The following is a 22,109-nucleotide window of genomic DNA, read 5'->3' as shown; positions in this document are numbered from 1 at the left end:
AGTGAAGGTAAATCTTAATGCTACGGCTTACGATGACATTGTAGATGATTTGTGGCAACGGTTTTAGGGCTGTGACGGTAGCTGAATAAACCATGTAACTGACAGTTATGGTTGAAGACTGTCATGAAAATAAAATAACTGTCAGAACACTTTCTAAATAAGCCTACATCCATTTCGGATGTTTTTCAAATGTTATTCTTAACTTTTATTTTCTTGTAGATAAACTTGACCTAATAACATGAGTGTTTTTGACCTTCCCTGTAGCTCAGTTGGTAGAGCATGGTGTTTGCAACACCAGGGTTGTGGGTTCGATTCCCACGGGGGGCCAGCACAGAAAAAAAATGTATGGTATGAAATGTATGCATTCATACCATACCATGTAAGTCGCTCTGGATAAGAGCGTCTGCTAAATGACTAAAATGTAAAATGTAAATGTAAATGTTTACCAATGGTTATAATCAATTGTTTTGCTAACTTAGTCTGTGTATTAAACGTTCTACATCCTCGTCTTTCCAACTGTCTTTTGACGCAGGGTCATGTAATACGCTAGATGCTCAGGAGTGTAGAGCGCTATGGCACTTCAGTAAAACCAAAAAAACTCAAATGGAGGTGTGGACTTTCTTTTATACGATGCACGTTTTCATTGCTTGTTAGTAAATATGTGTCCTAACTGTTGATTATTTATTCAACAGCAGTGGACAAGGTTGTTCTGGCTCTGAGGGCTATAGGCTAATGCGCTAATGTTGTGTCAAATGGACAATGCGCCAATCCTCTCCAACCTGGCCTGGTATTATTTGATACTGAATATTTTCTTTATTTATAGAGCAATCAACACTGATCGACCAGTCGACTAAATGGGGTCAGCCCTAGTGTGTGTGTGTGAGGGGTTGTGTGTGTGTGTGTGTGTGTGTGAGAGCGAGGTTGAGATTGTGGGTTGGGGTTGAGTGTGTGTGTGTGTGTGTGTGAGGGGTTGAGTGTGTGAGGTGGTGGGAGGGGGTTTGAGGGTGTGTGTATTTGAGTAGCTTTGATGTGGCTGAAAGAAGGGATGGGCAGGGTACCCCCCTGTTTGCACTCTTAACACACAATCTCCCTCTCCATATCTCTCTCTCTCTCCATCCCCCTATCCCTTCCTCCCCTCCCTCCATATGTCTCTCTCTCTCTCCATCCCCCTATCCCTCCCCCCCTCCCTCCATTCCCCTCCCTCCATATCTCTCTCTCTCTCTCCATCCCCCTATCCCTTCCTCCCCTCCCTCTCCATATCTCTCTCTCTCTCCATCCCCCTATCCCTCCCCCCTCCCTCCATTCACGTACACAATGAGCGCCTGTTGACCGTTCCGACAGAGCGACTCGTTGGGGAAAATGTGAAGACAAGTTTTCCTCTCCTTCTCAAGAGGATGGAGGGAGGGAGGGAGGGAGGGAGGGAGGGAGGGGGGAGGGAGATGGATGGATGGAGAGGCCTGGAGGGAGATGGATAGATGGAGAGGCCTGGAGGGAGGGAGATGGATGGAGGGGGGAGGGAGAGGGAGGGAGGGAGGGAGATGGATGGAGGGAGATGGATGGATGGAGAGGCCTGGAGGGAGATGGATAGATGGAGAGGCCTGGAGGGAGGGAGATGGATGGAGGGGGGAGGGAGATGGATGGAGAGGCCTGGAGGGAGATGGATGGAGAGGTCTGGATGGATGGAGAGGCCTGGATGGATGGAGAGGCCTGGATGGAGGGAGGGAGATGGATGGAGGAGGGAGTGGAGGGAGGGGATGGATGGAGAGGCCTGGAGGGAGATGGATGGAGAGGCCTGGATGGATGGAGGGAGGGAGATGGAGGGAGGGAGATGGATGGAGAGGCCTGGAGGGAGATGGATGGAGAGGCCTGGATGGATGGAGGGAGATGGAGGGAGGGAGATGGAGGGAGATGGATGGAGAGGCCTGGAGGGAGATGGATGGAGAGGCCTGGAGGGAGATGGATGGAGAGGCCTGGAGGGAGATGGATGGAGAGGCCTGGAGGGAGATGGATGGAGAGGCCTGGATGGATGGAGGGAGATGGAGGGAGGGAGATGGAGGGAGATGGATGGAGAGGCCTGGAGGGAGATGGATGGAGAGGCCTGGAGGGAGATGGATGGAGAGGCCTGGAGGGAGATGGATGGAGAGGCCTGGATGGATGGAGGGAGATGGAGGGAGGGAGATGGATGGAGAGGCCTGGATGGAGGGAGATGGATGGAGAGGCCTGGATGGAGGGAGATGGATGGAGAGGCCTGGATGGAGGGAGATGGAGGGAGGGAGATGCAGGGAGGGAGGGAGATGGATGGAGAGGCCTGGAGGGAGAGGGATGGAGAGGCCTGGAGGGAGGGAGAGGCCTGGAGGGATGGAGAGGCCTGGAGAGAGAGGGAGGGAGGGAGGGAGAGGGATGGAGAGGCCGATTGGCTTTAGGGGGAGTGTGGAGTGGGAATGGAACAGAATTATGGGGCAGTGGCACTTAAATCACACTGCCTGCCAGACAGACAGACAGACAGACAGACCTTGGAATATAGCGGCTCGTTCATAGGAGAAGCACAGTGTGAATGGGCCTGCCCACTAATTCTGACCCAGGGTATTACCCACCTTTGAACCTAGGCTAAAACCCACTGACCGAGCAGGCTATGGACAGAGACTCTAGAAACCCTGATCCTCCCACCCCCGGCCTGTGAGACAAGTGCACAGCTGGACTTACCACTGGCCAGGTAGGAGTAGGTGACTGTCTGGCCAGGTGGGGGTAGGTGACTGTCTGGCCAGGTGGGGGTAGGTGACTGTCTGGCCAGGTGGGGGTAGGTGACTGTCTGGCCGGGTGGGGGTAGGTGACTGTCTGGCCAGGTGGGGGTAGGTGACTGTCTGGCCAGGTGGGGGTAGGTGACTGTCTGGCCAGGTGGGGGTAGGTGACTGTCTGGCCAGGTGGGGGTAGGTGACTGTCTGGCCAGGTGGGGGTAGGTGACTGTCTGGCCAGGTGGGGGTAGGTGACTGTCTGGCCAGGTGGGGGTAGGTGACTGTCTGGCCAGGTGGGGGTAGGTGACTGTCTGGCCAGGTGGGGGTAGGTGACTGTCTGGCCAGGTGGGGGTAGGTGACTGTCTGGCCAGGTGGGGGTAGGTGACTGTCTGGCCAGGTGGGGGTCGGTGACTGTCTGGCCAGGGGGGGGTCGGTGACTGTCTGGCCAGGTGGGGGTATGTGGGTGGGGGTAGGTGACTGGCTGGCCAGGTGGGGGTATGTGGGTGGGGGTAGGTGACTGTCTAGCCAGGTGGGGGTATGTGGGTGGGGGTAGGTGACTGTCTAGCCAGGTGGGGGTATGTGGGTGGGGGGTAGGTGACTGTCTGGCCAGGTGGGGGGTGTAGGTGACTGTCTGGCCAGGTGGGGGGTGTAGGTGACTGTCTGGCCAGGTGGGGGTATGTGGGTGGGGGTAGGTGACTGTCTGGCCAGGTGGGGGTATGTGGGTGGGAGGTGGGTGACTGTCTGGCCAGGTGGGGGTATGTGGGTGGGAGGTGGGTGACTGTCTGGCCAGGTGGGGGTATGTGGGTTGGGACTGTAGGTGACTGTCTGGCCAGGTGGGGGTATGTGGGTGGGGGGTGGGTGACTGTCTGGCCAGGTGGGGGTATGTGGGTGGGGGGTGGGTGACTGTCTGGCCAGGTGGGGGTATGTGGGTTGGGACTATAGGTGACTGTCTAGCCAGGTGGGGGTATGTGGGTTGGGACTGTAGGTGACTGTCTGGCCAGGTGAGGGTATGTGAGTGGGTGGTGTAGGTGTGTGTCTGGCCAGATGTGAGTGGGGGGTGTAGGTGTGTGTCTGGCCAGATGTGGGTGGGGGGTGTAGGTGTGTGTCTGGCCAGATGTGGATGGGGGGTGTAGGTGTCTGTCTGGCCAGATGTGAGTGGGGGGTGTAGGTGTCAGTCTGGCCAGATGTGAGTGGGGGGTGTAGGCGTCTGTCTGGCCAGATGTGAGTTGGGGGTGTAGGTGTCTGTCTGGCCAGATGTGAGTGGGGGTGTAGGTGTGTGTCTGGCCAGATGTGGGTGGGGGGTGTAGGTGTGTGTCTGGCCAGGTGAGACGGATGTCTCCTGCCCACCAGGGCTATTTGGTGAAGACACAGCAGGAGGGAGAGCTAGAGGTGCACATACACACAGAGAGAGAGGAAACATCACGTAACATTAAACTAGGCATGGTACATATAGGTTATAACATTAAACTAGGCATGGTACATATAGCCTATAACATTAAACTAGGCATGGTACATATAGCCTATAACATTAAACTAGGCATGGTACATATAGGTTATAACATTAAACTAGGCATGGTACATATAGCCTGTAACATTAAACTAGGCATGGTACATATAGCCTATAACATTAAACTAGGCATGGTACATATAGCCTATAACATTAAACTAGGCATGGTACATATAGCCTATAACATTAAACTAGGCATGGTACATATAGGTTATAACATTAAACTAGGCATGGTACATATAGGTTATAACATTAAACTAGGCATGGTACATATAGCCTATAACATTAAACTAGGCATGGTACATATAGCCTATAACATTAAACTAGGCATGGTACATATAGCCTATAACATTAAACTAGGCATGGCACATATAGCCTATAACATTAAACTAGGCATGGTACATATAGCCTATAACATTAAACTAGGCATGGTACATATAGCCTATAACATTAAACTAGGCATGGTACATATAGCCTATAACATTAAACTAGGCATGGTACATATAGCCTGTAACATTAAACTAGGCATGGTACATATAGCCTATAACATTAAACTAGGCATGGTACATATAGCCTGTAACATTAAACTAGGCATGGTACATATAGCCTATAACATTAAACTAGGCATGGTACATATAGCCTATAACATTAAACTAGGCATGGTACATATAGCCTATAACATTAAACTAGGCATGGTACATATAGCCTGTAACATTAAACTAGGCATGGTACATATAGCCTGTAACATTAAACTAGGCATGGTACATATAGCCTATAACATTAAACTAGGCATGGCACATATAGCCTATAACATGGTACTGTGAAAACATCACACGTATGATATGATCATGTCTACTGTGGCTAGGTCTAGCTGATGATGAGATGCCCTTCTCTCAAACACTCTCACTAGGGCTAATACACTCTCACTAGGGCTAACACTAGGGCTAATAGGCTCTCACTAGGGCTAATACGCTCTCACTGGGGCTAACACTAGGGCTAATAGGCTCTCACTAGGGCTAATTGGCTCTCACTAGGGCTAATTGGCTCTCACTAGGGCTAATAGGCTCTCACTAGGGCTAATAGGCTCTCACTAGGGCTAATAGGCTCTCACTAGGGCTAATAGGCTCTCACTAGGGCTAATAGGCTCTCACTAGGGCTAATAGGCTCTCACTAGGGCTAATTGGCTCTCACTAGGGCTAATTGGCTCTCACTAGGGCTAATTGGCTCTCACTAGGGCTAATTGGCTCTCACTAGGGCTAATAGGCTCTCACTAGGGCTAATAGGCTCTCACTAGGGCTAATAGGCTCTCACTAGGGCTAATATATTCACACAGGCTCTGTGCAGTCATAGGTTGGCCATGATTTGGTGTTGCATCTCTATCACACACAGCCCAAATAAAGTTTGTCAGTTTACCAGCACGTATTACTCAAAACCAGAACTGGTTCCATGACCTGATGAGTACCACAACCTGCTGTATAATCAGATCCTCTTTCTTTCTTCTGTCCTCTCTCTTTCATCCTTCTCCTCTTCCTCTCCTCCTCCTCCTCCTCTCTCTATTGTTCCTTTCTCTCTGTCCATGTTTACCTTTTCGATACCATTAACAACCCTTTTTAGCCGAACCCTCTTCTCCACATACTCGTGTGTGTGTGTGTGTGTGTGTGTGTGTGTGTGTGTGTGTGTGTGTGTGTGTGTGTGTGTGTGTGTGTGTGTGTGTGTGTGTGTGTGCGGGTGCGTGTGCGTGCGCATGTATTTGTGTCTGAGGATACGTGTTTGTAGAAGTGCTTGCCGGGGCGAGTTACCCTCTTTGGGTCACTGCCCCCCCACCCCTCCCACAGCTGAACTGATACAGTAACAAAAGAAGATAACCCCTCCTTACCAGCAGTGCGGTCCTGTCACACGGTCCGGCACTAAACAGAAGCTTCCACCTCTCCCACAGGGCTAGTGGAGAGGGATCTCATAGGTTCTGAGTATCATCACCACAAACGTCTGCCTCCCTATCTCTGAAGACACACAACACAAGACACCATTTTGCCCTAGAGACTCACTGAGACAAGTCCTTGGTGCTGGCAACCATAACAAACACAACCAGATCATCATCCTCTGAAGAAGCTATCAGGTTAGCCTGGCCCAAGGTCTCTATGTGAAGAAGCTATCAGGTTAGCCTGGTCCCAGGTCTCTATGTGAAGAAGCTATCAGGTTAGCCTGGTCCCAGATCTCTATGTGAAGAAGCTATCAGGTTAGCCTGGCCCCAGATCTCAATGTGAAGAAGTTAGCCTGGTCCCAGATCTCTATGTGAAGAAGCTATCAGGTTAGCCTGGTCCCATATCTCTATGTGAAGAAGCTATCAGGTTAGCTTGGTCCCAGATCTCTATGTGAAGAAGTTAGCCTGGTCCCAGATCTCTATGTGAAGAAGTTAGCCTGGTCCCAGATCTCTATGTGAAGAAGCTATCAGGTTAGCCTGGTCCCAGATCTCTATGTGAAGAAGCTATCAGGTTAGCCTGGTCCCAGATCTCTATGTGAAGAAGCTATCAGGTTAGCCTGGTCCCAGATCTCTATGTGAAGAAGCTATCAGGTTAGCCTGGTCCCAGATCTCTATGTGAAGAAGCTATCAGGTTAGCCTGGTCCCAGATCTCTATGTGAAGAAGCTATCAGGTTAGCCTGGTCCCAGATCTCTATGTGAAGAAGTTAGCCTGGTCCCAGATCTCTATGTGAAGAAGCTATCAGGTTAGCCTGGTCCCATATCTCTATGTGAAGAAGCTATCAGGTTAGCTTGGTCCCAGATCTCTATGTGAAGAAGTTAGCCTGGTCCCAGATCTCTATGTGAAGAAGTTAGCCTGGTCCCAGATCTCTATGTGAAGAAGCTATCAGGTTAGCCTGGTCCCAGATCTCTATGTGAAGAAGCTATCAGGTTAGCCTGGTCCCAGATCTCTATGTGAAGAAGCTATCAGGTTAGCCTGGTCCCAGATCTCTATGTGAAGAAGTTAGCCTGGTCCCAGATCTCTATGTGAAGAAGCTATCAGGTTAGCCTGGTCCCATATCTCTATGTGAAGAAGCTATCAGGTTAGCTTGGTCCCAGATCTCTATGTGAAGAAGTTAGCCTGGTCCCAGATCTCTATGTGAAGAAGCTATCAGGTTAGCCAGGCTAGCTGTGAGAGAACCTCAGTATGGAGTACACCACAAAACAACATGGGCCAGATGTTGACTGTCTAGTGTGTCTCAGTGTCACAGCCCTTGTTCATGGTGGGGGTGGGACGGGGGGTCTGGTGGGGTGTGGGATGGGGGGTCTGGTGTGTCAATGGGGTGGCGGAGGGTGTAGACGGAGTGACGGTACCTGGAATGTCGCTGGGGTCACAGTGAACGCCGTTGCCATGGGAGTAATGTGTCTTTGGAAGCGTTGTTGACTGCTGGGTCGGTCCGCTCCACTGAAGGAGTTCACACAGCGCCGGAAACGTCCCCTAGCACCCTCGCTAGTTTGGGGACACTGGGGGGTAAAGGGGTTGCAGTCTACCCTGCCCATTTCCCATGGTTCCCATGGGTACTCCCCACCCCTGTGTGGCCAACCTGTGGCCTGGAGGGTTGTGGGAGATTTAGAGATGGTTAAACAGTTCTAATGGGAATTCCAAGAACATTTACAAGAAACAAATGTCAATAAGATGAGATGTAACAAAATGTAATTGTTGAGGGAAGACTAGCAGTAGATCAGTCTGAGCAGTGGAGGGAGGAGGGAGCACCTCAGTCACAGCCAGGGAGGCCTGCTGGTCCACAGCCAGGGAGGCCTGCTGGTCCACAGCCAGGGAGGCCTGCTGGTCCACAGCCAGGGAGGCCTGCTGGTCCACAGCCAGGGAGGCCTGCTGGTCATATCACAGCTGATATGGCTGTAGTCCATTGTCAGATGGCACACACCCTTGTTGTTTTACTAAATGTGTGTTTGTGTTTTCCAGCGTGGTGGAGATTCTGCTGGAGTCTGGGGCTGATCCTAACGCAGGAGACGACTTCAACAACGTCTATGACACATCCAGAGAGAAGGGCATTCACTCACTGGAAGGTAACTATGACATTCATCCATCCTCCTAACCCCCCAACTCAGAGACGAGCTGGAGCATCCTCCTAACCCCCCCCCAACTCAGAGACGAGCTGGAGCATCCTCCTAACCCCCCAACTCAGAGACGAGCTGGAGCATCCTCCTAACCCCCCAACTCAGAGACGAGCTGGAGCATCCTCCTAACCCCCCAACTCAGAGACGAGCTGGAGCATCCTCCTAACCCCCCAACTCAGAGACGAGCTGGAGCATCCTCCTAACCCCCCAACTCAGAGACGAGCTGGAGTGTTTCTTACACCCCTGATGATGTTGCAGATAGATAGATGGACATATACACCCACCCACAGTGGGCCCTGGTCATTAGTTTGTTATTACATAGATGAATTCTAACTGTAGACACAGACATTATGAGACCCTCTCATATTTGCATATATGTAAGAGTTTCATTTGTTCCCTATTTATTTATTTTATTTATTTATTTTCTGGTGGAGGCGTTGTTTTATTTGTTTTCTATGGAAACACACACAAACACACACATACACACACACACACACACAGACTCAGCCTCTGCTGGCTCTGCAGACATATTTATATGTGATATGTATATTGCACACATTTATATAGCTGTCAGCTTTGGGTCCACGCGGGGCGGCGTTGCACGGGGAATCATTTCCCAGACGCACGCTGATAGATGGGCTAGGCGGGCCTGCGCGACGCTTTATTGAGTTTGCTGTGATTATCCCTCTCAGACATCCATACACACACCGGCCAGCCTGTCAAAGAGAGAGGGGGAGGGAGAGGGGGGTTAGGTGATGGAGGGAGGGAGTGAAGAGACAAAGTTTCAGGGAAAGAGATGAAGGCAGACAATGAGAGGGAGAGAGTGAGTGTCGGGGAAAAGAGAGCCAGGGAGGATGACAAGTGGTGGTCGGAAGGAGAAAACTAAGTGCTGGGTAGAAAGAGAGAGGGAGGGAGAGCAAGATGGGATGGGTAGAGGGAGAGAGAGATAAAGAAGGGCTGAGTAGAGAGAGAGAAGGGCTGTGTGTGTAATAAAGAAGTGTGTAACATTAATATACATGATAGAGAGTTGTTGAACATTATCAAGGTCAATGCTTTTATTAATAAAGTAGAAACATCATGGATTCTCTCTAATGTAGAAATTAGTTTGATTCTTATAATTTTACATGAATGGAGAAGATAAAAATACAACTGATGTATTAATCTCTCTCCTTTCATTACTTCTCTCTCTCCTTCACCCTCTTTTTGTTTGTCTGTCTGTCTGTCTGTGTCAGTGTTGGTTTCCAGGGAGGATGAATTTAGTAGCAGGCTAAGTAGCAGGGCTGGTTTCCGTGGTTGCACAGCCCTACACTACGCAACGCTGGCCGACGACCCACTAGCTGTACGCATGCTGCTGGAGAAAGGTGAGTCATGCATACACACACACTGACACGCGCCCGTGCACACACACTGACACACACGCACATCATGTCCTTGAGGTGTACTTTAAGTGACTGATTGTGTTTCTGTGCTCACACCTGTCGTTGACTCGGGTCCTCTACCAAACTCACTACCCCAGGGCAGAACATCCCTCCCCTCCTACGGTCCCTCTACACACCAGTGGGTTTTAAACAAGTAAGCTCCACCCTCCCTCCAGTCCTCCCTCCAGACCTAATTGAACTCTGACCCTTGCACAGAGCCTGTCCTGGGGCAACACCACAAGAAAATAGAGAGAAACTGTGAGATTTAGACCCAACCAAATCATGAGAAAACTAAAATATCATTACTTGACACATTGGAAAGAATTAACAAAAAAACAGAGCAAACTAGAATGCTATTTGGCCCTAAACAGAGAGTACACAGTGGCAGAATACCTGACCACTGTGACTGACCCACATTTAAGGAAAGCTTTGACTATGTACAGACTCAGTGAGCATAGCCTTGGTATTGAGAAAGGCCGCCGTAGGCAGACCTGGCTCTTATGAGAAGACAGGCTATGTGCACACTGCCCACAAAATGAGATGGAAACTGAGCTGCACTTCCTAACCTCCTGCGAAATGTATGACCATATTAGAGACACATATTTCCCTCAGATTACACAGACCCACAAAGAATATGAAAAAAAAACGAATCCAATTTTGATAAACTCTCATATCTACTGGGTGAAATACCGCAGTGTGCCATCACAGCAACGGCTCTGGGAACAAATAACAACGTCAGCTAGGGAGCCAGCCAGCTAACGTTAGCTAACTAGCTAACAGTACACTTTAGCTTGAAATGAAACCACTTTCTGTCAAAATGAGAAACGTGTAATAGCTGAAAATGTAGCTAGCTAGACTATCTCCCCGTAGACATCATGGATGGACGTTTCTCCCTGTTACAGATGCCACGGTTGCCCTTAGTTTGAAGATGTAATCCGGAGACAGGTGTTTTCTCCATCTCTTTAGCTATCATACTCTAATTCCACTGATTTCAAAACTCGGTCCTCCAGAAAGTGGAGAGCAACACTTATGCAGCTCCACTACACAATATTTTTTTTTTTTTAAAGCCACATTCAACAGGATTACCAAGACAGACTAACGAGTTCAAATAGACAGAAGCCTTCAAAATGGCAGACCAATCCAAACTCCTCTCTCGGCATGTCCAGCCCACTCATTATCTCAGCCAATCATGGCTAGTGGGAAGGTTGCTCACTTTTTCTGTGGTTTAACCAACAAGGCTCTAATTTAACAATTGTATTCGTATTTACAAATGACATACATGTTTGTTATTAAGGCACATGAAAGCTCACATGTTCGAGGGGGGTTAGTGTATACATATTGAATAGTATTTTATTAGTGTGGGGGGGTTAGTGTATACATATTGAATAGTATTTTATTAGTGTGGGGGGTTAGTGTATACATATTGAATAGTATTTTATTAGTGTGGGGGGGTTAGTGTATACATATTGAATAGTATTTTATTAGTGTGGGGGGTTAGTGTATACATATTGAATAGTATTTTATTAGTGTGGGGGGTTAGTGTATACATATTGAATAGTATTTTATTAGTGTGGGGGGGTTAGTGTATACATATTGAATAGTATTTTATTAGTGTGGGGGGTTAGTGTATACATATTGAATAGTATTTTATTAGTGTGGGGGGGTTAGTGTATACATATTGAATAGTATTTTATTAGTGTGGGGGGGTTAGTGTATACATATTGAATAGTATTTTATTAGTGTGGGGGGTTAGTGTATACATATTGAATAGTATTTTATTAGTGTGGGGGGTTAGTGTATACATATTGAATAGTATTTTATTAGTGTGGGGGGGTTAGTGTATACATATTGAATAGTATTTTATTAGTGTGGGGGGGGTTAGTGTATACATATTGAATAGTATTTTATTAGTGTGGGGGGGGTTAGTGTATACATATTTAATAGTATTTTATTAGTGTGGGGGGGTTAGTGTATACATATTGAATAGTATTTTATTAGTGTGGGGGGTTAGTGTATACATATTGAATAGTATTTTATTAGTGTGGGGGGGTTAGTGTATACATATTGAATAGTATTTTATTAGTGTGGGGGGGTTAGTGTATACATATTGAATAGTATTTTATTAGTGTGGGGGGGTTAGTGTATACATATTGAATAGTATTTTATTAGTGTGGGGGGGGTTAGTTTATACATATTGAATAGTATTTTATTAGTGTGGGGGGGGTTAGTTTACACATATTGAATAGTATTTTTTTAGTGTGGGGGGGTTAGTGTATACATATTGAATAGTATTTTATTAGTGTGGGGGGTTAGTGTATACATATTGAATAGTATTTTATTAGTGTGGGGGGGGTTAGTGTATACATATTGAATAGTATTTTATTAGTGTGGGGGGGTTAGTGTATACATATTGAATAGTATTTTATTAGTGTGGGGGGGTTAGTGTATACATATTGAATAGTATTTTATTAGTGTGGGGGTGTCAAGTGTGTACATATTGAATAGTATTTTATTAGTGTGGGGGGGGTTAGTGTGTACATATTGAATAGTATTTTATTAGTGTGGGGGGGGTTAGTGTGTACATATTGAATAGTATTTTATTAGTGTGGGGGGGGGTTAGTGTATACATATTGAATAGTATTTTATTAGTGTGGGGGGGGGTTAGTGTATACATATTGAATAGTATTTTATTAGTGTGGGGGGGGGGGGTTAGTGTATACATATTGAATAGTATTTTATTAGTGTGGGGGGGGGGTTAGTGTATACATATTGAATAGTATTTTATTAGTGTGGGGGGGGGTTAGTGTATACATATTGAATAGTATTTTATTAGTGTGGGGGGGGGGTTAGTGTATACATATTGAATAGTATTTTATTAGTGTGGGGGGGGGTTAGTGTATACATATTGAATAGTATTTTATTAGTGGGGGGGTTAGTGTATACATATTGAATAGTATTTTATTAGTGTGGGGGGGGTTAGTTTACACATATTGAATAGTATTTTTTTAGTGTGGGGGGGTTAGTGTATACATATTGAATAGTATTTTATTAGTGTGGGGGGTTAGTGTATACATATTGAATAGTATTTTATTAGTGTGGGGGGGGTTAGTGTATACATATTGAATAGTATTTTATTAGTGTGGGGGGGTTAGTGTATACATATTGAATAGTATTTTATTAGTGTGGGGGGGTTAGTGTATACATATTGAATAGTATTTTATTAGTGTGGGGGTGTCAAGTGTGTACATATTGAATAGTATTTTATTAGTGTGGGGGGGGTTAGTGTGTACATATTGAATAGTATTTTATTAGTGTGGGGGGGGTTAGTGTGTACATATTGAATAGTATTTTATTAGTGTGGGGGGGGGGTTAGTGTATACATATTGAATAGTATTTTATTAGTGTGGGGGGGGGTTAGTGTATACATATTGAATAGTATTTTATTAGTGTGGGGGGGGGGGTTAGTGTATACATATTGAATAGTATTTTATTAGTGTGGGGGGGGGGTTAGTGTATACATATTGAATAGTATTTTATTAGTGTGGGGGGGGGTTAGTGTATACATATTGAATAGTATTTTATTAGTGTGGGGGGGGGGGTTAGTGTATACATATTGAATAGTATTTTATTAGTGTGGGGGGGGGGTTAGTGTATACATATTGAATAGTATTTTATTAGTGTGGGGGGGGGTTAGTGTATACATATTGAATAGTATTTTATTAGTGTGGGGGGGTTAGTGTATACATATTGAATAGTATTTTATTAGTGGGGGGGTTAGTGTATACATATTGAATAGTATTTTATTAGTGTGGGGGGTTAGTGTATACATATTGAATAGTATTTTATTAGTGTGGGGGGGGGTTAGTGTATACATATTGAATAGTATTTTATTAGTGTGGGGGGGGGGGTTAGTGTATACATATTGAATAGTATTTTATTAGTGTGGGGGGGGGGTTAGTGTATACATATTGAATAGTATTTTATTAGTGTGGGGGGGGGTTAGTGTATACATATTGAATAGTATTTTATTAGTGTGGGGGGGGGTTAGTGTATACATATTGAATAGTATTTTATTAGTGTGGGGGGGGGTTAGTGTATACATATTGAATAGTATTTTATTAGTGTGGGGGGTTAGTGTATACATATTGAATAGTATTTTATTAGTGTGGGGGGGTTAGTGTATACATATTGAATAGTATTTTATTAGTGTGGGGGGGTTAGTGTATACATATTGAATAGTATTTTATTAGTGTGGGGGGGTTAGTGTATACATATTGAATAGTATTTTATTAGTGGGGGGGTTAGTGTATACATATTGAATAGTATTTTATTAGTGTGGGGGTGTCAAGTGTGTACATATTGAATAGTATTTTATTAGTGTGGGGGGGGGGTTAGTGTGTACATATTGAATAGTATTTTATTAGTGTGGGGGGGGGGTTAGTGTGTACATATTGAATAGTATTTTATTAGTGTGGGGGGGGTTAGTGTATACATATTGAATAGTATTTTATTAGTGTGGGGGGGTTAGTGTATACATATTGAATAGTATTTTATTAGTGTGGGGGGGGTTAGTGTATACATATTGAATAATGACTTTCTAAGGAGATAGAACTGAAGAATGATTGTTAAAGAAAATGATTGTTTCCGTTTGGTATGAGGAAGTCTCTAAACTGCGCTTATTTAATGGATCGAAATAGTAACTGCTATGTAAATAATCTGCATCCTTAAAAAATATCCAAATAAACCCCCAAATGCTCAGACCACTGTCTTAATTACTAGGTAAGCCCACGCACACACACACATTCATGATTGAGTTACAGGAATAATGTTCTGTTTATGATGGATTACACCTCTCCCTCTGTCGTGTTCTCGTCCTCCATCTTTTTCTCTCTCTTCCACAAACTGACCGGTAGAACTAGACACAGCAAACGGGGAAAGAGGGAGGAGGCTGAGAGAATGAGTAATCTAAGTGCTTAAACAAATTCTACTCACCTAATGGAATAACATCCCCCCAACACACTCTCTCCTTCCTCACCCTGATACATTTTTACATACAAAAAACTGGAGAAATCTCTCAAAACAGAAACAATTATTCTAAACCAATCACATTAAAGATGTTGTTACCCAGACGACCTGACCACGCCTGACCGGCACTGCTATCACAGCCAATCAGAATCCATCTATGACCTCCCTCCCTTTACACACACACACACACACACACACACACACACACACACACACACACACACACACACACACACACACACACACACAGTAACACGAGGAGAAGTTGTTTCTTGACTTTTTCCTTCCTAAGCTCAGTTTCACGATTCCATTCCTATTGGCCCCTCCTTTCCTCTGCTCTCCTCCATCTTTTTGTTTTCCTGCTTCCGTCCTCCCTTTCTCCCCCTCTTATAGGAGAGCTGTAATAAAACATACATGATGAATAACGGCTGTCAGTGATGAGAATTTCTGTGTGTTGTTTAAGGCGTATATGTGCCTGCGTATTTGTGCTTGCATTTGTGTTTATTTCCCCTGTGTGTGTGTGTGTGTGTGACACTTGTGCATTGTCTTGCTCTCTTCGCCTCAGTTGGCTCTTAGTCTCAAGCCTCCATCCATCAGCGTCTGTAGGCCCACCTCAAGCAGGCTCCTGCCCCAGCAGCCCTGAACCTGCCTGGGGAAGCTCACTACCCAGCCCCCAGGCTCCACACAGGGCCCCACAAGCCTGGCAGAGAGTAATAGAGTGGAGCATGGCCCTGACCAGGGGGGCTAGACACTCAGGAACACACACACACCAGCAGGTCCCACCAGCTGTACTAAAACGGGGGAGGGAGGTAGAGAATACTCCTAATAGACATTTTTAATGAGGCAATAATAAACAGGGTTTTGTAAGTGAATTTACTGCTTGTATTGCATCTGTTTCAATATAGTTATTGTTTGTGTGTGTGACCCTCTCCCCCTCTCTCTCTCCCCCCACTCTCCCCTCTTTCTCTCTCTCTCCTTCTTTCTCTCCCCCCACTCTCCCCTCTTTCTCTCTCTCCTTCTTTCTCTCCCCCGCTCTCCCCTCTTTCTCCCCTCCCTCTCCCCCTCTCCCCCCTCTCTCTTCACCCTTTTCTCTCCCCTCTTTCTCTCTCCCCTCTTTCTCCCCTCTTTCTCCCCTCCCTCTCCCCCTCTCCCCCCTCTCTCTTCACCCTTTTCTCTCCCCTCTTTCTCTCTCCCCCCTCTCTCCCCTTCTTTCTTTCTCCCCTCTCTCTCCCCCCTCTCTCTCTCCCCCCACTCTCCCCTCTTTCTCTCTCTCCCCTCTTTCTCCCCTCCCCCTCTCTCTTCTTTCTCCCCTCTCTCTCCCCACTCTCCCCTCTTTCTCTCTCTCTCCTTCTTTCTCTCCCCCCACTCTCCCCTCTTTCTCTCTCTCTCCTTCTTTCTCTCCCCCGCTCTCCCCTCTTTCTCCCCTCCCTCTCCCCCTCTCCCCCCTCTCTCTTCACCCTTTTCTCTCCCCTCTTTCTCTCTCCCCCCTCTCTCCCCTTCTTTCTTTCTCCCCTCTCTCTCCCCCCTCTCTCTCTCCCCCCACTCTCCCCTCTTTCTCTCTCTCCCCTCTTTCTCCCCTCCCCCTCTCTCTTCTTTCTCCCCTCTTTCTCTCCCTTCTTTCTCTCTCCCTTCTTTCTCTCTCCCCTTCTTTCTCTCTCCCCTATCCACTCTTTCTCTCTCTCCCCTCTCTTTCTCTCTCCCCTTCTTTCTCTCTCCCCTATCCACTCTTTCTCTCTCTCCCCTCTCTTTCTCTATCTTTTTCTCTCTCTCTCCCCCCTCTATCTCTGTCTCTCTGAGGGTTAGTAGTCGTTAGGGTTCATCTTTGGCCCAGAGGGATGGGCTGATATTAAAGGCCTAAATGATGCTATTTATTATGTTGGAAACAGAAGGGGGGGTGGGGGGGGCAGAGTGTGTGCGGGGCAGGTGAGGGGACCTGTGAGTGTGTGTGGGTGTGTGTCAGCTGGTAAATTGCTTTTGTCCTTTATGTTTGCGGTTTGGATCATTGGTTTGGGAGCAGGGCAGGTGTTTAGGTTTTTATCAATAATCACCATGGCGATCACTCTCACTGGTCTTTCTCACAGCAACACTACGACCATGTACCACATTGTACACACACATTCACACACACACACACAGCATCGCAAAACACACCATGCGGCATTGCTACAGAGGCGTGTGTGCGTGTGTGCGTGTGTGCGTGTGTGCGTGTGTGTGTGCGTGTGTGTGTGTGTGACATACTGAGTTAAGAGGTCAGGTCAGGGCATAAGGCAATGCTAACCACCCTTACAGACAACACCACCGGCACCCCACACTGCCATTACACACTCTCAATCCCCAACACACACTCTCACACACACATTCTCAATCACAGACTCACTGACACCTACACACTCTCAATCCCCAACACACACTCTCACACACACATTCTCAATCACAGACTCACTGACACCTACACACTCTCAATCACCGACACACATTCTCAATCGTTGACTCACACACAATCACTGACACACACACACACACACTCAGTCACTGACACACACACTGTAACACGTGCCGTCTCTCCTGAGGTTACCTCAGCCCTTTAGTGTGTGTGTAATATAGGGGTAATAACCTACTGTAATATAATAATCTACTGTAATATATAATAATCTACTGTAATATATAATAACCTACTGTAATATCATATAGTAACCTACTGTAATATATAATAACATACTGTAATATATAATAACATACTGTAATGTATAGTAATCTACTGTAATATCATATAGTAACCTACTGTAATATATAATAACCTACTGTAATATCATATAGTAACCTACTGTAATATATAGTAATCTACTGTAATATCATATAGTAACCTACTGTAATATATAGTAACCTACTGTAATATATAGTAACCTACTGTAATATATAGTAACCTACTGTAATATATAGTAACCTACTGTAATATCATATAGTAACCTACTGTAATATTATATTGTAACCTACTGTAATATTATATTGTAACCTACTGTAATATCATATTGTAACCTACTGTAATATCATATAGTAACCTACTGTAATATCATATAGTAACCTACTGTAATATCATATAGTAACCTACTGTAATATCATATAGTAACCTACTGTAATATCATATAGTAACCTACTGTAATATCATATAGTAACCTACTGTAATATCATATAGTAATCTACTGTAATATCATATAGTAATCTACTGTAATATCATATAGTAATCTACTGTGATATCATATAGTAATCTACTGTGATATCATATAGTAATCTACTGTAATATCATATAGTAATCTACTGTAATATCATATAGTAACCTACTGTAATATCATATAGTAATCTACTGTAATATCATATAGTAATCTACTGTAATATCATATAGTAACCTACTGTAATATCATATAGTAACCTACTGTAATATCATATAGTAACCTACTGTAATATCATATAGTAACCTACTGTAATATATAATAACCTACTGTATCATATAGTAATCTACTGTAATATAGGGGTAATAACCTACTGTAATATATAATAATAACCTACTGTAATATCATATATAGTAACCTACTGTAATATATAATAACCTACTGTAATATATAGTAACCTACTGTAATATCATATATAGTAACCTACTGTAATATATAATAACCTACTGTAATATATAGTAATCTACTGTAATATAGGGGTAATAACCTACTGCTGTGGGTTCTGGCATGTCTCTTTCTCCTTGAATTCTGTGTTGAACTCCAGCTGTGGCAGTGGAATTAATTCCTGACCTGTTGTGTGTTAATATAATACCTGCTGTGTGTTAATATAATACCTGCTGTGTGTTAATACCTGCTGTGTGTTAATACCTGCTGTGTGTTAATACCTGCTGTGTGTTAATACCTGCTGTGTGTTAATATAATACCTGCTGTGTGTTAATATAATACCTGCCGGTGTGTTAATATAATACCTGCTGTGTGTTAATACAATACCTGCTGTGTGTTAATACCTGCTGTGTGTTAATACCTGCCGGTGTGTTAATATAATACCTGCTGTGTGTTAATATAATACCTGCCGGTGTGTTAATATAATACCTGCTGTGTGTTAATACAATACCTGCTGTGTGTTAATATAATACCTGCTGTGTGTTAATATAATACCTGCTGTGTGTTAATACCTGCTGGGTGTTAATGTAATACCTGCTGGGTGTTAATGTAATACCTGCTGTGTGTTAATATAATACCTGCTGTGTGTTAATATAATACCTGCTGTGTGTTAATATAATACCTGCTGGGTGTTAATGTAATACCTGCTGGGTGTTAATGTAATACCTGCTGGGTGTTAATGTAATACCTGCTGTGTGTTAATATAATACCTGCTGTGTGTTAATATAATACCTGCTGTGTGTTAATATAATACCTGCTGTGTGTTAATACCTGCTGGGTGTTAATGTAATACCTGCTGGGTGTTAATGTAATACCTGCTGGGTGTTAATGTAATACCTGCTGGGTGTTAATGTAATACCTGCTGGGTGTTAATGTAATACCTGCTGGGTGTTAATGTAATACCTGCTGGGTGTTAATGTAATACCTGCTGTGTGTTAATACCTGTTATGTTTGAGGAGATTGTGCAGTAGGCAGGGATGTGTGTGTAGAGGGGTCAGAATGTGCATTTTAGGCATCACAAATATGACCCCTCTTTCTACCCTGTCGAGCGGTCCAAATGCTGCAGTCTGACCCCTAACCTTTGACCCCCCTAACCCCTTTCTCTCTGTGCAGGTGCCAACCCCCTGCAGACCAATGCCTTAGGACACACAGCCAGAGCCTACGCCAAGGAGGGAGAGTTACACACACTATTGCTGGAGTGGGAGGGCAAGGTATCACACACACACACACACACACACACACACACACACACACTACACTAGGAGTGGCAAACTAACAACCAGCCTCCTCGGCCGGCACGAGATCGAACTTCCACCCAGGAAACATCTGCACCCCCCACTGGGAGACACACACACACACACACACACACACACACACACACACACACACACACACACACACACACACAAAGACACCCCCAGTGGGGAGTGACAGGGAAATGAGCGATGTTATTGGCTCTGAGGAGTGTAAAGGCTGTTCCAGGCTAGTGGAGGTTAAAAGGGGTTATGCAGAACTAATGTTGGTGTGTTTAATGACAAGGCAGTCGTATGCACAACCCTAAATCAAACCCCTTAGCCCCTAGGCACTTCCCCTAGCCCCTAGGCACTTCCCCTAGGTACTTCCCCTAGCCCCTAGGCACTTCCCCTAGGCACTTCCCCTAGCCCCTAGGCACTTCCCCTAGCCCCTAGGCACTTCCCCTAGGCTCTTCCCCTAGCCCCTAGGCACTTCCCCTAGCCCCTAGGCACTTCCCCTAGCCCCTAGGTACTTCCCCTAGCCCCTAGGTACTTCCCTAGCCCCTAGGTACTTCCCCTAGGCACTTCCCCTAGCCCCTAGGTACTTCCCTAGGCACTTCCCCTAGCCCCTAGGCACTTCCCCTAGCCCCTAGGCACTTCCCCTAGGCACTTCCCCTAGCCCCTAGGCACTTCCCCTAGCCCCTAGGTACTTCCCCTAGCCCCTAGGTACTTCCCCTAGCCCCTAGGTACTTCACCTAGGCACTTCCCCTAGCCCCTAGGCACTTCCCCTAGCCCCTAGGTACTTCCCCTAGCCCCTAGGTACTTCCCCTAGCCCCTAGGTACTTCACCTAGGCACTTCCCCTAGCCCCTAGGTACTTCTCCTAGGCTCTTCCCCTAGCCCCTAGGTACTTCTCCTAGGCTCTTCCCCTAGCCCCTAGGTACTTCCCTAGCCCCTAGGCTACTTCCCCTAGCCCCTAGGTACTTCCCCTAGCCCCTAGGTACTTCCCCTAGCCCCTAGGCACTTCCCCTAGGCTCTTCCCCTAGCCCCTAGGTACTTCCCCTAGCCCCTAGGTACTTCCCCTAGCCCCTAGGCACTTCCCCTAGGCTCTTCCCCTAGCCCCTAGGTACTTCCCCTAGCCCCTAGGTACTTCTCCTAGGCTCTTCCCCTAGCCCCTAGGTACTTCCCCTAGGCTCTTCCCCTAGCCCCTAGGTACTTCCCCTAGCCCTAGGTACTTCCCCTAGCCCCTAGGTACTTCCCCTAGCCCCTAGGTACTTCTCTAGGTACTTCCCCTAGCCCCTAGGTACTTCCCCTAGGCACTTCCCCTAGCCCCTAGGTACTTCTCCTAGGCACTTCCCCTAGCCCCTAGGCACTTCCCCTAGCCCCTAGGCACTTCCCCTAGCCCCTAGGCCGTAGGCACTTCTTATCAATAGATTTATCGCAGCATGGGGGAACTTCCACCTAGCCAACAAAGGGCTAGGATAGCTATCACCATATTCAATACTTTAGTTATTACTCTGCATCAAGTGCTTAGGGGAGGGGGTTATGTGTCTGTTTCTCACTGAGCCGTAGTGGTTTTGTCTTAAAGGGATGAGGTAGTGTCAATATGTTAAAGGGATTGTCTTTAGTGGTTAAACTGATACCTGGCTCTTCAGAGAGGGCTGAAAGGTTAACCCTTCACACTCTGAAATTGGCCCATATGGATAGGGCTAAATTTAAATGTTTCTGCCAAAAATAAATATGCATAACCATGGTAGCAATTAAAAGGGAACAGTTTGAAGATCATGGGAACATGATTAGACCAAAGGTGAGTACACAATAGATTACCTGACACAAGACTGAATCCAAACACTGTTGATTTTGTCTGCATTTTACATTTACTGAACTTTTTCACCATATTTGTTGATAACGAAATCTGAAAATACTCTGGATACATTCAGTAACATGATGAGAATATTCCTGGGAAATGTGGAGTAGGTGCATCATAAGACACACCTTCTGTTCTCCTAACTGTACATCCAACATAGTCGTCATATTTGGAATTGTAAAGTGCTCATTTGGACTCATGGGTGGTTGGCTTGTAGGACGTCACAGCGGTATTATAATCCTCAACGTCTCATCTTTCATTGTACACTGAGTCACCTTCATTTACAGCATTTCCCTTCACTCAGACAACAAAACATTTGCAAAAATGGGTAGGAGTGTAAAGGCCTTCAACCACTACACCACAAAAAGATCATCAAGGACAACAACCACCCGAGCCACTGCCTGTTCACCCCGCTATCATCCAGAAGGCGAGGTCAGTACAGGTGCATCAAAGCTGGGACCGAAAGACTGAAAAACAGCTTCTATCTCAAGGCCATCAGACTGTTAAACAGCCATCACTAACATTGAGTGGCTGCTGTCAACATACGGATTCAATCTCTAGCC

The 22,109-nt window shown here is 45.8% G+C and overlaps 1 protein-coding gene across 1 annotated transcript in view; it reads left to right on the top strand.

Annotated features, from left to right (window-relative positions):
* Positions 1 to 22,109, top strand: part of clpb (ClpB family mitochondrial disaggregase) — a 75,712-nt gene that overhangs the window by 21,574 nt on the left and 32,029 nt on the right. Inside the window, 3 exon segments of the mRNA XM_082955544.1 lie at positions 8,181 to 8,284; positions 9,568 to 9,696; positions 19,563 to 19,660. Coding sequence (XP_082811670.1) covers positions 8,181 to 8,284; positions 9,568 to 9,696; positions 19,563 to 19,660 — 331 coding nt within the window.

Source organism: Salmo salar, chromosome 09 (genome assembly GCF_965601325.2).
Source record: "Salmo salar chromosome 09, fSalSal1, whole genome shotgun sequence".
Classification (NCBI taxonomy): Eukaryota; Metazoa; Chordata; class Actinopteri; order Salmoniformes; family Salmonidae; genus Salmo; species Salmo salar.
This window is presented reverse-complemented; position numbering and strand designations above follow the sequence as displayed.